Source organism: Monodelphis domestica, chromosome 1, assembly GCF_027887165.1.
Source record: "Monodelphis domestica isolate mMonDom1 chromosome 1, mMonDom1.pri, whole genome shotgun sequence".
NCBI classification, from domain to species: domain Eukaryota; kingdom Metazoa; phylum Chordata; class Mammalia; order Didelphimorphia; family Didelphidae; genus Monodelphis; species Monodelphis domestica.
In genome coordinates, this window is record NC_077227.1 from 105,651,133 (window position 1) to 105,672,128 (window position 20,996).

At 40.0% G+C, this 20,996-nt stretch overlaps 1 protein-coding gene and 1 long non-coding RNA gene across 5 annotated transcripts in view; one reads left to right on the forward strand and one right to left on the reverse strand.

The window, feature by feature from the left end:
• RBM20 (RNA binding motif protein 20) overlaps positions 1-3,034 on the reverse strand; it is a 243,365-nt gene extending 240,331 nt beyond the window's left edge. For 2 of the 4 annotated variants that reach the window (XM_056820201.1, XM_007479030.3), the window contains exon 1: positions 1,222-1,334. In XM_056820201.1, coding sequence (XP_056676179.1) covers positions 1,222-1,334 — 113 coding nt within the window. Of the gene's footprint in view, positions 1-1,221; positions 1,335-1,784 lie in introns of those variants that run through there. The other 2 variants (XM_007479029.3, XM_007479028.3) reach the window with 2 other exon arrangements.
• On the forward strand, positions 1,278-18,183 carry LOC103105162 (uncharacterized). Its single transcript, XR_460356.3, has 3 exons — positions 1,278-1,408; positions 13,324-13,495; positions 16,279-18,183. It is a non-coding gene; the product is annotated as an uncharacterized LOC103105162 (long non-coding RNA).
• The last annotated feature ends 2,813 nt before the right edge of the window (positions 18,184-20,996 follow it).

Here is a 20,996-nt window from a genome sequence, read left to right on the forward strand (position 1 = left end):
ACTACATCATGAAACATCATTTCAATTTATATGATGTTGATTCTAAGAGTAGAGACATTAGAAATTTGTCAATGAACTATGGTTATTTTAGTTTTCAAAAAAATCCACATTATATTGAAATAATTTCCCTGGGATAATTTACATCTTCATTGAGAGTAAAAAACTAAGTTATATAATCTGTCAAATATACTTCAAGCTATATTTGAAACAACAATTACACTTCGAGAAAAATAGAAGCAATTACATAAAAATATTTCTAAAGTCACTAACTATTGAAAATTTTACAAAATGTCCAATTAAAGCAAAAAATGGTTATTAACAAACTGCTAGAGCCAGTTTTATTACTGCAGAAACTACTACTTTTTGTCAGCCCAAGAAGAAATCTGGAAACACTCTGCAGATATCATGATGTCAAAGAACTTTAGTGACAAACATAAAATTTCCCTGTTCTCTCATTGATCTATGAGCCAGTCAGTCTTCAGATAAGTGGAATTTAAATTTAAATTTACTACCCCATATTCCTAATGTTTGGACACTTTTCAACACAGTTAAATAAGTTTGTGCAATTCCAAGTACCAAAACAATGATTTTTTTTTTAAACTTCACTGAGTGGAACATTAAATCATTTTTTCCATGTATGCTAAATATAAGCTTTATTGCATTCTTATATAATTCTCTGGTTTGTAAATGTTTCTCCCATATACTTCACATTCATACCTCCTAACATTTTTTAAAGACAATTTTCAATACTTCAGCCTCAGGGGGAATACAGAAAGGTATCAGCCCAGTAGGCCTTAAAACCAATGCCTGAAAAATTCAAACTGAGCAAAAATAGCCCATGATGCCTTTGACTTTCTGCCTGGTCCCCTTCCCGAGTGATTCTTAAAATGTTTTCAATATTTTTAACATCCATAAACTACCAACTACTTACATTTCAGAAAACTGAGAACCCCAAAATTCACCCCCAAAGTGACTTGTTCACAATGACTGCAAAATGGCATTCGACATAAATGCAAGAAAACAGCTTATATGTCTGAGCTCCACTAGTGAAGAGAATCTTCCTCAAAAGGAGTTTGTCTTTATTTGGGGAAATGAAAGATGAACAAAAAGAAATGCTTAAAATCCGCTTCACCCACCATCACCCAATCTCCTTGTTTTGTTCTCTGCCTAAAATTAAAGGAATTGTGTGTGACACACGACGCATACAAAAACAGTACACACCAACATCCACATGCCCCAGTGCAGCTCCCGGGGAGCTCACCAAAAGGCGAGCTGCTCTGCTGTGATTTTCCTCCGATTTGAGTTGTTCCAGCCTGGAAGAATTCCAGGAACATCCCTTGAATAGGGAGGACAAGGAGATGGGGAAACAGGTCTGTCTGCACCCCAGTGGACTGATGTGCTGCTCAAGGTATTTCCCTTCCCTTCCCGCCCCCATCCCTGAACACACACACATACACACACACACACACACACACACACACACACACAAAGACACACACACAAAGACACACAGAGAGATACACATTGAGCCAGAATAATTCAAATAAGGAGCAGATTCCCCCTCAAGAAAACTTGTCTTGGCCATAAGCCCTTGAGAAAGCACAGCAAAAAATACTGTTTGGTGTGGAGGATGAATCAAAGGAAGGGGGTGTCTAAAGGGTGTGCCTCTACACACACACACACACACACACACACACACACACACACACACACACACACGGCACGGCACGACACGACACGACACGACACGACACGACACAACAACCTCCTCCCCATCCTCTTACTTTTGGAGAATCTGAGGCAAGGCGGCCTGAGGCGCCGGCGGTGGCGGTGGCAGAGGTGGCGGCAGCAGCGGTTGCTGCATTCCTCGGTGGCCAGGGGGTCCCAGGAGTCCTGGGGGGGCGGCAGTTGCGGCGGCAGCCAGGGTGCGGGCATCTCTGTCGGGTTGCTCGCGGCCGCTGGTCTCCGGCTCCTGGCTCATGGCTGCGACCAGCACCATGCGGCGATAGACCTCCCGGGACGAAGCAGTGAGAGGCGAGAAGGGAGCGAAGGACAAGCGGAGACCGAAGGGGGCGATCCCCGGTGCGCAAAGTGCTCGGGGTCCGCACCGGCCCGCCGCAGTCCCCTTGTCTTTCCCCGCTGCGCGGCACCGTGAGGGGAAGGGAAGGGAGGGGAGGGGAGCGGCGAGAGGGGAGGAGGGGGAGGAAAGGGGCAGAAGGGAGGGAGAGGGAGGGAGAGCAGGAGGGGGAGGGAAGAGAGGGGAGGAGGTGCCACTGCCGCCTCCTCCTTCTCCTCCTCTTTCTCTTCCTCCTCCTTCTCCTCCGTGGTGTAGTCCCTCACTCCCAAACCCTGACAGAGCTGGGGACGGCAGGTCTCTAAGCGGTTCGGGAACGGTGACTGTCCCCAGACTGGGAACAGCATGTGTGGCATAGCCACCAGTATGAGGGAACGATGGGGGATGGGGGACGATGGCCCCAATAGAGAGGAGCCCCCACAGAGCCAAGGCGGATGGGAAGGTAGCAAGAGCCCAGTGCTAGCCACGGGAGAAGCGCAGGCCGGGAGGGCACAGAGCTATCCAAGGCGAGAGAAGCGCGGGATGTAATCGAGCTGTGGGAAGAAAGCAAAAGGGCCCATAGCCCTAACCTGCTTAGCTAGGAGGGGGCACTGAGAGCGCAGAGTTCTGACACTGGCAGAGAGAGATGCAGGACTATCCTTGAGGAGAGACTCAGTCCTAGCGCAGAGATGAACCAGCTAGCGGGGAGGCGCAATCGGTCTGGGCACAGAGCTGGTCCTGACATTGGAAGGCAAGAGACTTAGCCCAGGGATATACAAACCCTCCGCATCAATCCGGGTAGCAGCAGACATAGCTTAGTTCAGGGCCAGAAAGAAGGCCGGTGAATACAAAAATACCCCCTCTTTAAACACCGCACTTCCACCATGCCCCATGCAAAAAGAAATACATCGTACCTTACCACTGTTTTCCCCCTTAAGAAGAGCCTAGTATGGGGGCCTTGGTCTAGACTTCCCAGACCCTATGAACTTGGAAACACCAGCATCCCAGTCCCCCCCCCCCCCTCCATTCCACTTTCTCAGTTCAAACCCTACCTTCTATAGGAGGCCTTTACCACTCCACCTCATCTCTCATCTGCTAGTGCCTTTGCTCTGCAATTACCTTTCATTTACAGTATATATGTCTTATATGTATATAGAGTTATATACAAAGTAGCTCCTCCATTAGACTGTGGGATCCTTAAGAACAGAGACTTTGTTTGCCTTTCTTTGTACCCCTGGTGTTTAGCACAGTATCTGGCCCACAGCAAATAGCAAAATAAATATTACTTATTATTGATGATGATGACCATCATTGCTGCTTTCTAGAAAGGACTGAAGATATTCAATTTTATGTGGGAAGCAGTGGAATAGAGGATGTTATAGAGACTTGTATTATAGGACAGCAATTGAAGTTATTTCATAAAGAGAATGGGGATGGGGAGAACTGGAGATTGATAATAACTCAGTCATTTTGCACTTTAACCCCAAGTGTTTGCTGACTCCAAGCATATGAGAGGTGTATTATGAGAAAAAGAAAAATGTATTTAGAGTAAAGCATTTGTTTGAAAACTCAGTTTGACCTTGAACAAGTCTTTTGATCTTGGTAGGAATTCGTTTCCCAATATGGCAAAATGAGAGTATTTAACTAGATGCTCTCCAAAGGCCTTTCCAGCTTCAGCATTTATATACCACTTTAAGATTTGCAAAGTCCTTTACAAATATGTCAATGGATCTCACAACAATCCTAGGAGATAGGTGCTATCAGCATCATTCCTATTTTATGGAAGAGGAAACAAACCGATGGAAGTTAAGTGTGACTCCCAGGGCCCAAAGCTAGGATTTTTTTAAGCTTGGATTTGAACTCATATCTTCTAAATTCCCCAGGTCCAGCACTCTGTCCCCTGAGCCACCAGTTTCTTAACTTTGACTTTCCAGTACTCCACGATCCCTCTGACCTTCTATCTGGTCCCATTGTGTACCCAAATGTTCTACATAGTCATAGCCCCAGTAGAGCCTAAACTTTAAAAAAAAAAGCCTATCATTTACATTATCACAATTTATAATTAACTGGCCATATGAAAAGGGATGATCACAATGGTAGAAGGTGAGGTTTCTTCATAATACCCGTTCTAATGACTGATTTCAAAGATAATCCTATAGTAGAAGTCTATTTCTATTCATTAATTTTTCTAGTCATGAAATTGAACAATCAATAGGTGAGAAGTCAGAACTAAACATGAATTTTTGACAGCAAAATTCGCTTTCAACATGGTCTCTAAAACCATGATCTGGGGACTAAATATGCTATGACCCAAGTAGTTAAGCAAAGCTGTAACAAGAGCAAGGCAAGGGAGGCAATTACCTTTGGCAGACAGTGCTGAGGAACACAGAAAAAATATATAAACTGAGTAAAATAATTACTATAAAATTATGAGAGTACAATTTTTAAATTCTTGCTCTTAGGTACAATATTAGCTAGTTACATGTTTGCAGGAATACCTACTTTCAGCAATTGGCTTCACAGCTTTCTCCCATACACAGTACTCAGCTTTCTGCTGTATTTCCTTTTTTGTCCTCCTTAGTTACAGTTTGGGTTGCTTTGTTTTTCTCCATACTCCAAGCCTAACTCTTAACTCTAACTCCTCAACTCCTCAAAATACCTGCTCCCTCCTCTGTGTACCCCATGGTCCTCTTGATTTTGGTCCTCCCTCTTCCCCCATCCCTCACTTTTCTAATCAGTGCTTCAGGCACCAGAAGGACCAGAGAAGGAATCAACCTTTAAGTGGCCTCATCTAAAGAAAACAGACTTCCTGCCAAGATAGATACCAAAGTGGAAGTTAGACCACTCAGTTTTTACAAATCTGTACTAGACAAACCATGAATTTTGGTCACACCAAGCTAAACAGTCAAGAAATTCAATGAGAAATTGGTAAGTGTATTCAGTAAGTGAATCCTCTATCCCAGAACTTCAGAAAAACTCAACCAGGTGCCCACAGGTAATAGGAAAGGGGGTCTCTCCAGCAAAAAGAGCCCCAAAACAATGCAAATTGGGATTTGTATAGTCTTTAAGTGTCTGTGTCTGGAGGCAACAAGAACAGAAGTTTTCCCTGAAAATGCCTCAATGTGGTCAGAAAAATTAATGGTGTGGACAATGGAAGTCCCAGACAGAAAACAATGACAAGGATGGCTACAGTGCTCAAGATTTGGACTATTCAGCCCCAGAGGCTGTATCTAAGATGATCTCAGTACAATAGGGAAAACTTCAAAGATACAATACTTTGCACCTCAAAGAAACAAACAGGTAACTCTAGAAAATAGAGACCATTGCAAAAACCCATCAAACTAAGATCACATAGCTCTTAAATACCACACACCAAAGTGCAGCAAGCAACAGAGCTTGGACTTGGCACAAAGCTCCAATTCAATGCCCAACACAGAGAGAGTTGGAGAGATGAGTAAATCAAAGAAAACACTAAGCAGTATCAAAATTGTTGGAGGACTAATTCATAACAACTGCTAGCAGAAACTCAAGTTAGGGGCAGGAAATGAAAGTGGGAGAAGGGAATGTTCCACAAAGGCTAATGAATACCTAGAAGAAATGAAGTAAGAAAAAAAATTAAATGAAAATTCTTGAGGGTAGAATTGTAAGGAAAATAAGGAGCTTATGAGAGAAATGGTAACCTTTATGCCAAGAAATTAAATCCTTGAAAACTAGAATAGACCAAACAGAAGTCAGTGGAACAGCAAGAAATATTAGAATAAATCAAAATATAAAAAAGAAGAAAATAGGATATATTACCAAAAATTATCTGGAAAATAGATGAAGAAAAGATAACTTAATAATCATTGAACTCCCTGAAAATGATTTTTCTCCTTAAAAAACCTAAATACTATATTTCAAAAAAATCATAAATGAAAGTTTGAATTTATCAGAACCATAAAGTGAAATAAAGGTAGAAAGAATTCACTTATCACCTTTTGAAAGAAACCTCTGAAAGGATAAATCCCAGGAATGTCACAGACAAAAATACAGTTCACATTCAAAGAAAAAAGTATTGCAAGTGTCCAAAATGAAGCAGCTCAAGTACCAAGGAATGCAAGAAAACAACAAGACCTGGCAGCTTCTACTAAAAACCAGAAGAGATCTTGTAATACAGTGTTCCAAAAAAAGCAAAAGAGATAGCAAAAAATAACTCACCCAGGAAAGCTGAAAATAATCCTACAGGGGGATAAATACACCTTTAGGAGAAAAGAAAGCTTTTCTGATGAAAAGACCAGAGCTAAGCAAGAAATCTGAAATGCAAACACAAGAGCCCAAAGAAATGTTGAAGAAAATGGCAATAGAGACAATTTCAGAGAATCCTGGATAGGATGAAATGATGAAGTGACAAATGAGCAGAACCAGGAAAACTATCTGTATAAGGAAAAACAACATTGTAAAGAAAAACGGCTTTGAAAGATTTAGAAACTAAGGCAATGACCAACCATGACTCCAGAGGATTTATAATGAAGCATACCAAACACATCTCCTGAGAGAGACGAGATAGGCAGACACAAGGTTCAAAAAATAGATTTTTGAATATGGCCCCAGGTGGATTTATTTTACTTGACTATACTTATTTGTCCAGGGGTGTTTTTTTTCTCCTCTCTTTCTCTTGTTTAATCAAAGAAAGGCATTTAAGAGGAGAGAGGTTTAGCAACAGTGGTTTCCCTCTCCAAAAAGAGAGCCATTGTTACACTTGTAAAAAACGAGGTGTGGAGGGGATATGATTGAGGAGAGATCGCTAAATGAGCACCCTAATACAAATACCAAGAACATGGAAATGGGTTCGGAGCAAGGACACATGTGATACCCAGTGGAATCGCGCTATGGGAGGGGTGGTGGGAGAGGGGGGGAGGAAAAGAAAATGATCTTTGTTTCCAATGAATAATGTTTGAAAATGACCAAATAAAATAATGTTTAAAAGTTAAAAAATAAAATAAAGACGAGTAGAAGAGAACTTAAAGAAGTTCATAAAAAAGCACCAATAAGCAGGACAATTTTGAAAGTAACATGTAGAATTTATGTACTTTTAAAAATATATATAAATGGAGATTCACAATTTCATGTAGAATTCTTTTTTGTGTCATTCTAAGTATATGGAAATGCCCTTTTTGGTGTACAAGTTCAGAATAAAGGCATTATTTTAAGTTATACAGGACAAAGTTTGGCATCTTGAAGGAAGGGACTGTGATTTTTGTTTATATTTATATTCTTGGGGCTTAGCATAATGCCTAGCACACAGTAAACAATAAATGCTTGCTATTGCTTTCTGTCTCAGTCTCACTCTGTTGCGCTCTCTCTCTGATGTATTAACTTATTTATGCCTTGTTATAGCGGGGATTTGAAATGGGGCAAATTATAAACAAAAGCTGGGGAACAGCTTTTTAAGGTGACCTACTTTACCTCAGCTTGTATCCCCAGAATGTTTTATAAAACTAAATCAATGTTCCTATTTTTCGGTCATTTAAAATCTTTCTAAATTTTAAATTACTTTCTCCTTCATTCCCCTATGGATTGGGCAGGTAGAGAGCCCTCTCTAGTTGCAACAATGAAAAAGGCTGTGAATGTCAGTCTGGCTTTTATAGGCCCAAAGGATGAGCCACATAGTTAATTAGAGGAGTGAGAAAAATATTGGGTGACTCATCAGGAGTTGATAGAACTGAGAGCATGGCTGGGAGATGAATGGCTGGTAAACATTGCTCTTTTTAGCAACTACACAGAAAGAAGCATGTCCTTCTTGACCTGTACAAAAAATGTGAGCAGGTACAATAGCTACAAAGCTCAGGGATTGGAGACAAGGAAGTCATGAACTGGAACATAGGTTTGGGCCTGAATATCAGTATTTGATGTTTTAAGAATTTTTCAATGGGTAAACCATGTCATTTTATGTTATGTATTTCTGGTTTCCACTAAAATCCTATTCCAAAATCTGTCTCATTGTGCTGTGTACCCAACTCTGGGGTCTTGAACATTATGCCAAAGTTCCATAAATTCTGGCAGATTCTAATAAGCTAGAAAAGCTTTGAGTTCAGGTCCCAGGGATGCACTATGTATCTTTTGTCTAAAGATCAGACTAAACCGAGAGAAGTCATCTATGAATGATACCCCCCAGATGACAAATATTTCTAGCCAATAAAACCACCAGCTATTGTCTACTTGTGCAAGGATCACTCAAGACACACCTTTTAAAAGCACCTGTAGGTAAAGCTAGATGGTTCAGTAAATCAAGAACCAGGCCTGAAGATAAGAGATCCTGGGTTCAAATTTGACTTCAAACATATTCTAGCTGTGTGAACCTAGGCATGTCATTTAATTCCAATTGCCTAGTTCAGTGATGGTGAACCTTTTGGAGCTGGGGTGCTAGGCCCTGCCCCACCCCAAAGTGTGCTGTGCCCCTCCCCCAATCAAGTTCCAGGTGTGACATGCCCCCCCCCATTACCCCACACAGGGGAGGGAGAAAGTGCTCCCATTGGGCTGCTGGACAGAGGGGCAGATGATATGAAAAAATGTCATCAGGTACAATGGAGAAGGGGAAGGGAGCAGTTCTGCCTGAGCCCCTCTTTCTTTCTAGTAATTAACTGGGTGAGATGCCCACAGAGAATGCTCTGCATGCCATCTTTGGCACCTGTGCTATAGGTTTGCCATCACTGGCCTAGCTCTTACCACTCTTCTGCCTTGGAAATGATCATATCAATTCAAAGACAAAAGATAAAGATTTTTGAAAAAGTATCCATAATGTGCCAGGCATTGTGCTAGGCACTAGAGTTATGAAGATAAAAGTAAAACTGTCTCATTGCTCAAGAAATGTTCATCCTACTAAGGAGAATGTACTGAGGTGACTGCATGAACTCCAGTGGCTTCAAGTCACCTCCAGGATTAAATATAAAATCCTCTGTCTGCTATTCAAAGCCCTTCATAATCTAGTCCCCTCCCTTTTCCCCAGCCCATACACACACCTTTCCAGTCTTCCTACACCTTAGTCCCCACCATGTACTCTTAATTCCAATGATACTGAGCTCTTTGTTACTCCTGGAACAAGATACTCTGCCTCTCAGCCAGCTCCAGGCATTTTCTCTGGATGTCCTCCCCCATGCCTGAAATGCTTTTTCTTCTCTTCTCCATCTTTCAGGCTTCCCTGGCCTCCCATGATTTTTTTCCTGTTCATCCTGTTCATAGTTCTTTTCATGTTGTCTTCCCTGTTAATTTGTGAGCTCTTTGAGAGCAAGGATTGTCTTTTGCCCTCTTTATTTCTAGGACTTTAATATAGTGCCTGGATAGTGTAAATGCTTGTTGATATACTTACTGCTTGACTGACAGACAATGCATGAAGGAGATACAATTTACATTGAATGGAGAACTACCCACACCAAAAAAATCAGAGATCCTTGGTATGAAAATAAATACTGTGGCTGAAGTCCATTTATTGAATAATGTCCTTAAAAGTCAGCAAATTAGTAGACTATGTCTCTCTGGATCAGTTGAATGCTAAAGCTATCAATTTCCTCAATGAAACATACCCCTAGGTGGAAATTATCTTAATTCCTTTGCCTAATTTGCACTTTCTACCTCTCCTATTACGTTTTTTATTATAATTTGTTTATATGACTTATCCTAAATTCAGTGAATGTGGAAATATATAGCTATAGATAAATAGATGTATGTGTATATAGGTAAAGAGAAGGTAGGTAGCTCAGTAGATAAAGTGCCATTGCTAGAGTCAAGAAGTCTCATCTTCATGAGTTCAAATCTGACCTCAGACATTTACTAGCTGGGTGACCCTCAGCAAGTCACTTAACCCTGTTTGCCTCAGTTTCCTCATCTGTAAAATGATCTGGAGAAGGAAATGGCAAACCACTCCAGTACCTTTGCCAAGGAAGCACAACTGAAAAATGACTGAACAATTAAAATATATATGGATATAGTTATAGATACCATATATAAATGTAATTATCCCTTCCACAACTCTGGTGTTAGTGGGTGTAGTGTTCCTACAATCTGGAAAATCTGCATAAAATTTTTGGCCCTCTCTTTGTACCAAAGAATTCTGAATTTTTTCTTTTTTTTTAATGGAGTGTTTAGGGTACCTTATTGTACATTTTGAACTAAGTATACATTTCTGAGTTTATAATTTTTTTCTGTGTTTTCTACTGGCCTTTCCATGTCATCTGCAGCTTCCAAGAAACTCCACCAAAATTCCCATTTAATATTTTATGTCGGCCAACAATATGTCAAAATCATGATGAAGGCAAGTTGAAATGAGGAAGGGATAATTGTAAATGTATATGTGTGTGTATACCTCTCCCAATCCTTAACAAGATCTAATCAAGGCATAATAATAATAATAAATATTTAATTTAGTTGAACCTAATAATTTGTTTCTTTATTTCTAGGCAGCTAAGTGATATAATGGAGTGTTTTGGACTTGGACTCAGAAGAACCTGAGTTCAAATCTGGCCTCAGCCAGATGTGTTAGTGTGGCCCTGGGCAAGTCAATTTGCCTCAGGTTTATCATCTATAAAATAGGGATAATCATAGCAACCTACTTTCCAGGGTTATTGTGAGGATTAAATGACATATTTGTAAAAGCACTTTCCAAACCTTAAAATGTTATATAAATGTTAGGTATTATTATTAATAATAATGTGGGACACATCATATCAAAAGGAAGTTAAAAAATAAAAGTGATAATTTACCTTGAGAACCAAATAGCATCATACAGCTATAGGTTGTTTATCACATAATTATAGCTTATTTTTACCAACCTCAAAATGTATTGCTGTAATGGCCTGACAAGTTCTTGTGAATATAGAAGCCATCATTTGAATAAATCATTAGTCTGGAACAGAAATCTCATCATGGACACAGTCTGCTACTTTTCTGGATTTGGATGGACATAGTCCAGTTGAATATCAGCCATGACATGTGAATGCTTCCTTGACATTTGTGATAATGTCAATATCTATTAGACCTCCCCTCCCTTTCCATGAAGGTTAGCTTAGTTCTTTAAAAGAAAGGAAGTTGTCCCCAAGACTCAATTGGCTCAGGAAGCTAAGGCTTAAACCCCCTTACAGATGGTTCAGTTTCATGGTGACCATATGTGGACATATAAAAGATTTGCCTGTGTAGAGTTGGGGATCTTCAGACTTGACAGGGTTTCAAAGCCAGGGGAGTCAGCACAACCTGCCCTTCTAACTAGATGTATTTCCTTACCTTTTTTTAATATCCTTTCTATATTATGTCTAAGTGAGCCTCCTTTTAACTATTGAATGACTTCTATTTCCTTTCATTCCAATATTGGACTTAGACTATCAGTGGACCAAACTGAGTTAGGTCCAACACATGACAATATTAATCTTCTATTTTGTCAAAAAAGAATTAAATATGATATTTATAAAAGATTTTGCAAAACTTAAAAATTATGTAAAGGTTAGCTATTATGAACAATAATAATTTGGGAAACAGCACATCAAAAATATGTTTTAAAAAGATTGTATTTAATTTTTATTAATTGGTTTTGGAGACCAAATAGCATCATACAACTATAGCTTATTTTTCACATAACTATACCTTATTTTTGCCAAGCTCAAAATGTACAGCTGTAAGGTCATCTAAGTGGTCCAGTGGATAAAGAATCTGGTCTGGAGTTGAGGACCTGGGTTCAAATTTGACACACTACCTAGCTGTATGTCCCTGGGCAAGTCACTTAACCCCAATTGCCTAGTCTTTATTCCTCATCTCCTTGGAATTGATACTTAGCATCAATTCTAAGATAGAAAGTAAGGGTTTTGTAAAAGACAAATACTATTGTGCAATTTGCACAGCAATGCTGGTTTTTTGCTCTTTATAGGGTTTCTGGTATTATATTCAACTATTTCCTTTTACTACATATATTAGCTTCTCTGTGTCACCCTTTATTTTTTTTTTGGTCTTCTCTAAAACCATTGAAGAAGCCATATCCTTTTGACATTTACGGATTTTGAGTCCTCCTCAACTTTTTATTATCTATCACTTCCCACCTCCCCATAATCAGTTGACATCCAATCAGTTGACAAGTCTTGTCAATCCTACCTTTGTGACACCTCTGGTACCCATTCTCTCCACTCACATGGCCATTACCCCAGTTCAGGAGTTATTCACTTCTCTCTTGGACTATTGCAATAGCTTCCTAACTGTTCTCCCTGATTCTATTCTCCCTTTTCCAATCCATCTTTCATATTACTTATTACTATCAAATTGATTTTCCTAAAGCATAAGTCTGACCACATCACTTCTCTGATCAATAAACTCTGATAGCTCCCTATTACCTATAGTATTAAATGCCAACTCCTCTATTTGACAGTTAAAGTCCTTCAAAAATTGGGCTTCAGTCTATCTTTCCAGGTTTATTGTACATTCCTTTTCATATATTCAATAGTACAGACAAACTGACCACCTTGGTTTTTCCATCCACAACATTCCATCTCCCACCTTCATCTCTTTATGTGAACTATCCACTGTGCCTAAAATGTACTCTTTTCTCCTCGTTTTCTTAGATCTTTAGTTTCCTTCAAGTCTCAATACTTTTGTTACCTCTTTACTAAACTGGGGTACCTCCCATTAAGATGGACACATGCTTTGGCTACTTAACTCAATTGTTGCCTGCAACTTGAAATGACTAGAATGACACAAGGTGATCTTGACTGATCACCAGACTAAGGATATACTAAAGATAATTGGCAATTGAAAGTCAGAAAGATGTGATAAAAATAATAGTTAGGGGGTGGAGGGGATATGACTGAGAAGAGACTCTAAATGAACACTCTAATGCAAATACCAACAACATGGAAATGGGTTTGAATCAAGAACACATGTGATACCCAGTGGAATCGTGCGTGGGCTATGGGAGAGGTGGTGGGAGTGGGGAGGGAAGAAAAGAAAATGATCTTTGTTTCCAATGAATAGTGTTTGGAAATGACCAAATAAAAATTAAAAAAAATAATAATTAGCATTTATATAGCACCTACTATGTGGCAGGCACTGGGCTAAGTGCTTTACAAGTATTCATTTGATCCTCACAGATGAGATGTAGTTGCTATTATTATCTCCATTTTACAGATGAGGAAACTGAGACAAACACAGGGTAAGTGATTGCCCACACAGCTAGTAGGTAGATGGTCAGATTTAATGCAGATATTTATAATTCCAGGTGCAGTGCTCTATCTTCTCTTCTAATTTCTGTCCCTTTGTAGGAGGAGATACCATCTCTGGAATCAGAAGAATAAGGAGAAATGTCTATTTGCTCTTCTATATTCCTCTTTCTTTGTGCAGTGCTTTCTCTTAATTTCAAGCAAGAAGGCTCAGTCCCTCCATCATTGAAATATGGAAACTTCCTTTTGGGACCTCCTGGGCACAGGGACAAAGGTAGGTTTCATCTTTGTCTTTGTGTTCTTATGCCTAGTATTGTGCATGACATGTTGTAGGTGCTTAATAAATGCATGTGAATTTAATTGATTTGAATAAAACCTTTGCTCATGGCTGAAGTATTTTCCTCTTGGCTCCATTAAATCTACAGATACTTTAAATACCAAAGTATTCTTTTTCTGCTTTAGTATACCCCTTCCCTCTCCATCTATTTCTGTCTCTGTCTTTCTCTCCCTTCTTCCCTTCCTCCTTCTCTCTGTCTCTCCCTCTCTCTCAGACAATCCCAGAGAGCCAGTGACTGAAGGATGTTGTTTAAAAATAATTTGGTTACTCATTGAACTGGATGCTTGTTTGAAGTTGAAAGGAGTCAGAGAACCTTAGTTAAACAAAACTGAGGACATGACTCAGGATTTTTCTCTAGCTAAAGACATACTATGAACTTAACTTAGAGGCCTCAGGGACCATGACTTGTGATTGTGTTGTTGATTCTACAGATCTGTGCCCTCTGGAGGACAAGGGAACAACTACCAAACTGGGAGCCAGGACACTTGGGTCCTAGTCCTAATCTAAGGTCTTATGAGTTTCAAACACTTCTTAAATTATCCCCAAGTCTGCTTCTTAATTAAGAGTTGCTGAAATCAAGGAAATTTGTGAGAGAAATGTACTAAACAAAGTAGGTCAAAGGATTTCAGGCAGCCAAAGAAACCAGAATCAAGTTAACTCTGAAGGCAAAGATATAACATTAGCTCCATGGGAAAAGATGGCTTCTACAACCTTGTCATTCATTCATTCAATCATATGCAACTCTTCTTGAACACATGGACCATAGCACACCAGGCTCTTCTGTCTTCCACTATCTCCAAAGTCTGCCCAAGCTTATGTTTGTTGCTTCCATGACATTATTGATTTATCTCATACTCTACTATCCTCTTCTTATTTTTGTCTTCAATCTCCCCCAACATCAGGTTCTTTCCATGAGTCTTGTCTTATTATGTGGCCAAAGTGGTTAAGTTTCAGCTTCAGTATTTGTCCAGCCAATAAATAATTTGAATTAATTTCTTTAAGTATTTTTAAACCCTTACCTTCTGTCTTACTATCAATTCTAAGACAGAGAGGGGCAAGGGCTAAGCAATTTGAGTTAAGTGACTTGCCCCAAGTCACATAGCTGGAAGTGTCTATGGCCATATTTAAACCCAGGTCTTCTTGTCTCCAAGCCTAGTGTTCTATCCACTGTGCTATGTATCTGCCCCAATTTCTTTAGTATTAACTGATTTGATCTCCTTGCTGTCCAAGGTACTCTCAAAAGTCTTTTCTAGTAACACAATTCAAAAGCATTGATTCTGCAGCCCTCAGTTTTCCTTAAAGCCAAATTCACACAGCCACACATCACTATTGAAAAAACCATAGCATTGACTACACAGATATTTGTTGGCAAAGTGATGTCTCTGCTTTTTAATATACTGTCTAGATTTATCATAGCTTTCTTTCCAAGCAACAAGTGTCTTTTAATTTCATGGCTGCCGTCACTCTCTGAAGTAACCATTGAATCCAAGAATATAAAATCTGACATCGCTTTTATTTCTTCTCCCTCTATTTTCCAAGAAATGAAGGGATGAGTTGCCAGGCTCTTAGTTTTAGTCTGGTTTGGTTTGGTTTGGTTTGGTTTGGTTTGGTTTGGTTTGGTAAGCTTCAAGCCAGCTTTTAGACTCTCCTCTCTTACCCTCATCAAGAGGCTTCTTAATTCTTTTTCACTTTCTGCCATCTGAGTGGTATTGTCTCCATTATTTGAGATTGTTACTATTTCTCCTGGCAACCTTAATTCTGGCTTTTGGTTTATTCAGCCTGGAATTTTGTATGACATATTCTGCATATAAGTTAAATAAATAAGGTGATAATATACAGCTTTATGAACTCCTTTCCCAGTCTTGAACTAAACAGTTATTCTGTGTCCCTTCTAACTGTTGTTTCTGGATTACATACAGGTTCCTCAAGAGACAAGTAAGATGATCTGGTACTCTCATCTCTTTGAGGACTTATCACATTCAGTTATGATCTGCATCGTCAAAGGCTTTGGGGTAGTCAATGAAACAGAAGTAGATGTTTTTCTGGAACTCTCTCGCTTTTTCCATAATCCAACAAATGTTGACAGTTTGGTCTCTAGTCCCTCTTCCTCTTCAAAAGCCAACCTGCCCATCTAGTAATTCTCAGTTTACATAGTGTTGAAGCCTAGCTTGCAGAATCTTAAGCATAACCTGGCTGGTGTGTGAAATAAACACAATTGTTCTGTAATTTGAACATTATTTAGCATTCCCCTTCTTTAGATTTGGAACATAAAGCTGCTACAGCCTGGCTATTTACTAATATTTTTGTAATGGGAACACTGACCAATGAGATCCCAGTTATTAGAGCATGTGCAAGACCTTTGGTGAATTTGATTCTAGGCATACCTATGGGAAGGATCTTTTCCCTCCACCCTTCAGAACAAGTACAGATATTCTGTTTCCTAAAGACTTTTTAAGTGATGATGAAAAGCAATTTAACTAGCTGCTAAACTGAAATTGAATGTGTAGAGAAAAGGTAGGAAGAGATAAAATTTTACTTTTTTACCTACTGCCTTCCAAGTAAGGGAGAAAAAAACAATTCTCCCCTTCTGCAAGTGGGGAGGAATGATGAGAGTGCCTGCCAATAGGCTACCTTATCTCCCTACCTGGCTATCATCACATGGCCATGAATACTTGATTCCCCATTTCCTCTCTCTTCTCTTTATTCTTTTCTGACCTTAGGCGAATGACTCCAGGAGGTAGAAGAGAGTGGGTTATATAACCTTGTGAACTCTGCCATGTCAGAAGGTCCAGGAGCTGGAATCCATGGCAGATTCTGTCCATAGCCATACAAGCTGAGCCTGGTGAGGAGTCAGCCCTGAGGAGTGACCTGTCAGCAACGATTCCACCTGGCAACCAAGACAATAAGTTGTCAGTGGAAGAGACATTCATCCCTTAATTAATAACCTGGTAGCAAAGAATGTTTTGTAATGGTCATTTTGTAGTTTTCTAACTGGCTACGCCAACTTTTATCCCATAGACTGAGGTGGTAGAAGTACCTGTGCTCCAACTTTGGGAGTCTGGAAACTTTGATTCTTGTTATATCTCCCCAGTTAATATCCCTTTGCAAAAGCTAATAACATGTTAATGGGTCAATTGATATTGGCACAGATGGATAACTGGTGGTTGATATGAGGAAAAACTTACCAGACAAGGGTTCATGAGAAATTTTAGAAATCCCCCCTAGGACTTCAGGGTTATCTCTAGAATCCTGAGGGAAAATGTGGCCAGCTGACTTCTGGGGATCTAAGTTTGTATTGGGAGAATAAGTCCAGAGACTCTACTTCTTTCTTCATTAAAATTTGATCACAATATTTGCTTTCAAGCAAGATTCTCCACTGTTTCAGTTGGTTAGTCAACACCTTATAGCAGTGATAGTGAACCTTTTAGAGGAGTGGGTGATAGGAGAAATGTCCTCAGGCGCCTGTGGAGAGGGGAAGGGGAGCAGCCCAACCCTGTGTCCTTCTGGCTTTCTAGTAATGAACTCTGGTGAACTCTGTGCTGGGGTGATGGTGTGTGTGCCCACAGAGAGGCCTCTGATTGCCCCCCTCTGGCGCATGTGCCATAGGTTTGCCACCGTAGCCTTAGAGTAATCCTCTTATAGTGTGCATTGAGTTCTATACTAAATACAATGGGGACCTGAATTAAGAGATTGTGATATAAGATGGTCAGAAGGCTAAAAAAAAAAAAGAAATAAGCACAGAGGGGCAGCTAAGTGGTAAGTGGATAGAGTGCCAGACCTAGAGATAGGAGGACTGGATTCAAATTTGACCTCAGATTCTTCCTAGCTGTGTGACTCTGGGCAAGCCACTTAACCTCATTTGCCTAGTCCTTGCCTTTATGTCTTAGTATTGTTATTAAGACAGAAAGTAAGGGTTTAGAAAAGAAAAAAGCATGGAGTCTTACACATACATACATACATATGCATGCACACACATGCACACAGAGAAATATCATGGTACAATGGAAAAAATTTTATCTAGACTAGGAGTTAGGAAGACTGGATTCTAGGTCCAGTTCTGCCACTACAGGTGTCTTTCACATAGTAGGTACTTTTCATTTGTTTGTTTTTGTCTTCATCTGAACCATGCAAACAAATTAATTCTCCTTTCTGGGCTTCATTTTCTCTTCTTGTAAAATGGGTGAGTTATAAAGAAATGATCTCTAAGGTTCCTTCCAGCTCTAAATTTCCAAGACTTTGGCAAGGTATTTCAAATTTCTTTACTTTTTAACTGTCTAGTCAACTGGCCATGGGCAAGTCACTTAATCTTTCACTGATCCAGGCCTAAGATTAACAGTTGCCAAGCAAGTACCTATTTCCATTACTAAAAGAGATTTTCCCCAGTATAAGTTATATCCACCAAACAATTCACAGGTCTGGTCCAAGAAAAGGAGGAAAAAAATACATCAAGTAACTTGTTCAAAGGTTTAAGGGACCATTTTGCTTTTTAACTAGTTATTTATTTCATGCCCATGGGCTAGCCCAGATTCTGCCTCTCTGGGCTATAATTTTAGTCCCTTCCCTTCACTGACGGCACTCTAACTCAGGAGTTCTTAACATTTTTTGAATTAAGGGCTCATTTGGACATCAGGCTGTTAAGGCTACAAACCCTTCTCAGAATACTGTTTTTAAATTCATGAAAGAAAATACATAAAAGAAATAAATTAAATCAAAATTAGTTATAAATTTTTAAAAAATATTCACATACCCACAATTAAGGGTGAATACTTCGTACCACCATCATCACAGTGATTACTGATGAGGTGCCCAAATTTAGCTTCCTATTTCCACTAGAAGTCTCTCCATCTTTAAATGTTTAATTAGTTTATTCCCATGTCTTAAAGGAGATATGAGACAATTGCTAATGAATAAAACAGTGAAAATTTAGTTGAGGAAGATATGCAGAATTAAAGAGAGCTTGGAATTGGACAGCATATACAAGGAAAGCTTCCTGGAAGGGGAAAGTTTTGATCAGGGATTTGAAAGATCTTGAGAATGACTCGAATGTTTCCTGTGAACAGTGACAGCACTCACTGTCTCGAAAGTGGCAATGCATAACATAGGGTGATGGAAATAGTTGGAGATGATCCCACTAGTGTATTTTCTTTGGACACGTGGGTATAGGTAGGGAGGGAAGTGCACATTGGAAAAATGTTGCATGCTTGGTTAATGACATAATTTCAGTCCCATGCAGCCCATCACCCCCTGTGGGGAGATAGCTTCCAAATGACGCACTTAATCCCTGTAGAATGCCACTGTCATTTGGAGGAATTATTACCCTCGAGGCAGCAATGCCCCAGCCAAGCATAACAGCATTTCTCAGAGGCAAAAGGGTTCCTTTATTCAATATCTCTCAATGCCACCCCAACCTTCTCTTCCCTCCTCCTCTTATCACCCAAGCTGTCTGTCAGGCCAGTCAGGGAAATATAATCTCAGGCTAAGTTTGCCCACCAACTCAAGGATCAGGTGACTATTATGGAAGGCAATACCAGAGCCTGTCCTGTCTGTGCCAACATGACGCTGGGAACAGTCACAGCCTGTGCTGACCTCATGAGTTGGGCACAGAACTAGCTATGAATTGGCACTTGTAACTTTGGTCAGCCTGAACACGTCACACCCTGGTGCCCTCCTTGACCCCCATCCTTGAAGAGATGGAGTCTTTCCATTAGTGTGAGGAATACTCAGAGCCCTGATGCCAGGCTCCTCCTACCAAAACCCCACACCTGAAAGGGGCTAGATAAGGACTGAACAGCTGAATTGGTACAACTAACATCCAATAGAAAAACTGAAAAAGGGGAAGAATGACAGTTATCCTCAGCCAACCCACCCATAACTTTGTCTTTACACAATAGTAAATAACCCCTGGAAATCTCCTTTTGGTTGAGTGGCTAATAAGGGAATGAGTCCAGAACAAAAGATTTGGGGATCTACACCTCTTTTGTGGGAACATCGCCATGAACAATTTTACTTACAGTATCTTAAATAGGATTGAGCGCTATCAGATCCTGAACGAAAGGGCTCTCAGTAGGAGAACTGTGAATAATATTTCAACATATGCTTGCTTTGGTCTCCTGTGAAATTCTGTGTGAAAGCCCTTCAGGAGGGCATAAGAAACGGTCAGCACCCCTGTTCTTAAATTTCTTATAGAGCAAAGGGATTGAGGGGAAAGAAATAGAAGGAGGATTTGGTTTCCTGATCTGAGAGGGAGAAGAGCCAGCCAGACAAAGGAATTTGAATCAGCAAAGGAAAGCTGGGAGAATCCAGATCCTAGTCATCCATCAGAAATGGAGCTGTGCTGCTTGAATAGTCCAAGCTATGCATGCCTTCTTGAAGGCAACACTATTCCAAACACATGCAATCAGCAAATACTGACTATACAGATTAAGTACCAGGCATGGTCTTAGGTACTAAGGATACAAAGTAAAAAGAAAACAGTTCCTTCCTGCTGACAAGGAGTTTATATTCTATAGATGGAAGCAAAATGTACATATGTAAGAATCGATGTTAAAAACAAAGAATCATTTGAGGGAAAAGCACTAGCAGTGAGAGAATTGGAAGAGGCCTCATGGAGAATGGGGCTCCTGAGGTTCTAAGTTCACTAAGGATTTCAGGAGGCAGAGATGAAGAGAGGGTATATGCCAAGCAAATGGAATATTCTTTCAAAGGCACTGATTGGGACAGAAGATGTAGCACTGTCTATGAGGAATAGCAAATAAGTCAGTTGGATTGATTGCGGGGTTTATAAAGGGGAGTAATGTTTACTATTTCAAGAAAGATAGTCTAGAGCTCTAGATAGTCTAGATATTCTAAAGTTCTAGATAGTCTAGAGCCAAATAAAGGGTTTTAAATGCCAAAGAAAAAATTTGTATTTAATCTTAGATGTAAATAAGAAGCCACTGGTGTTCAGGCAGTGGAGTGACATGGTGATACTGTGCTTTAGGAAAATCACTTTGACAGTTGTCTAGAGGATGGATTGGAAAGGGGGAAGAAGAATTTTAGGCAGAGAGACTGAGTAGGAAGCCATTGCAATAGACTAGGCAAGAAGTTATAGGGAAAGGGCAGCAAGGTAGCTTAGTGGATAGAGATCCAGGCCTGGAGACAGATTCTGGGTTCAAATCTGACCTCAGACACATCCTAGCTTTGTGATCCCTGGTCATAAGAAAAAAAAAGAAAAGGAGAGAGAGAGAGAGAGAGAGAGAGAGAGAGAGAGAGAGAGAGAGAGAGGGGGGGGGGAAGAAAGAGAGAGAAGACAGAGAAAGAAAGAGAGAAAGGAAGGAAGGAAGGGAGAGAGAGAGAAAGAAAGAGAGAAAGAGAGAAAGAAAGTAAGAGAGAAAGAAGAAAGGAAGGAAGGAAGGAAGGAAGGAAGGAAGGAAGGAAGGAAGGAAGGAAGGAAGGAAGG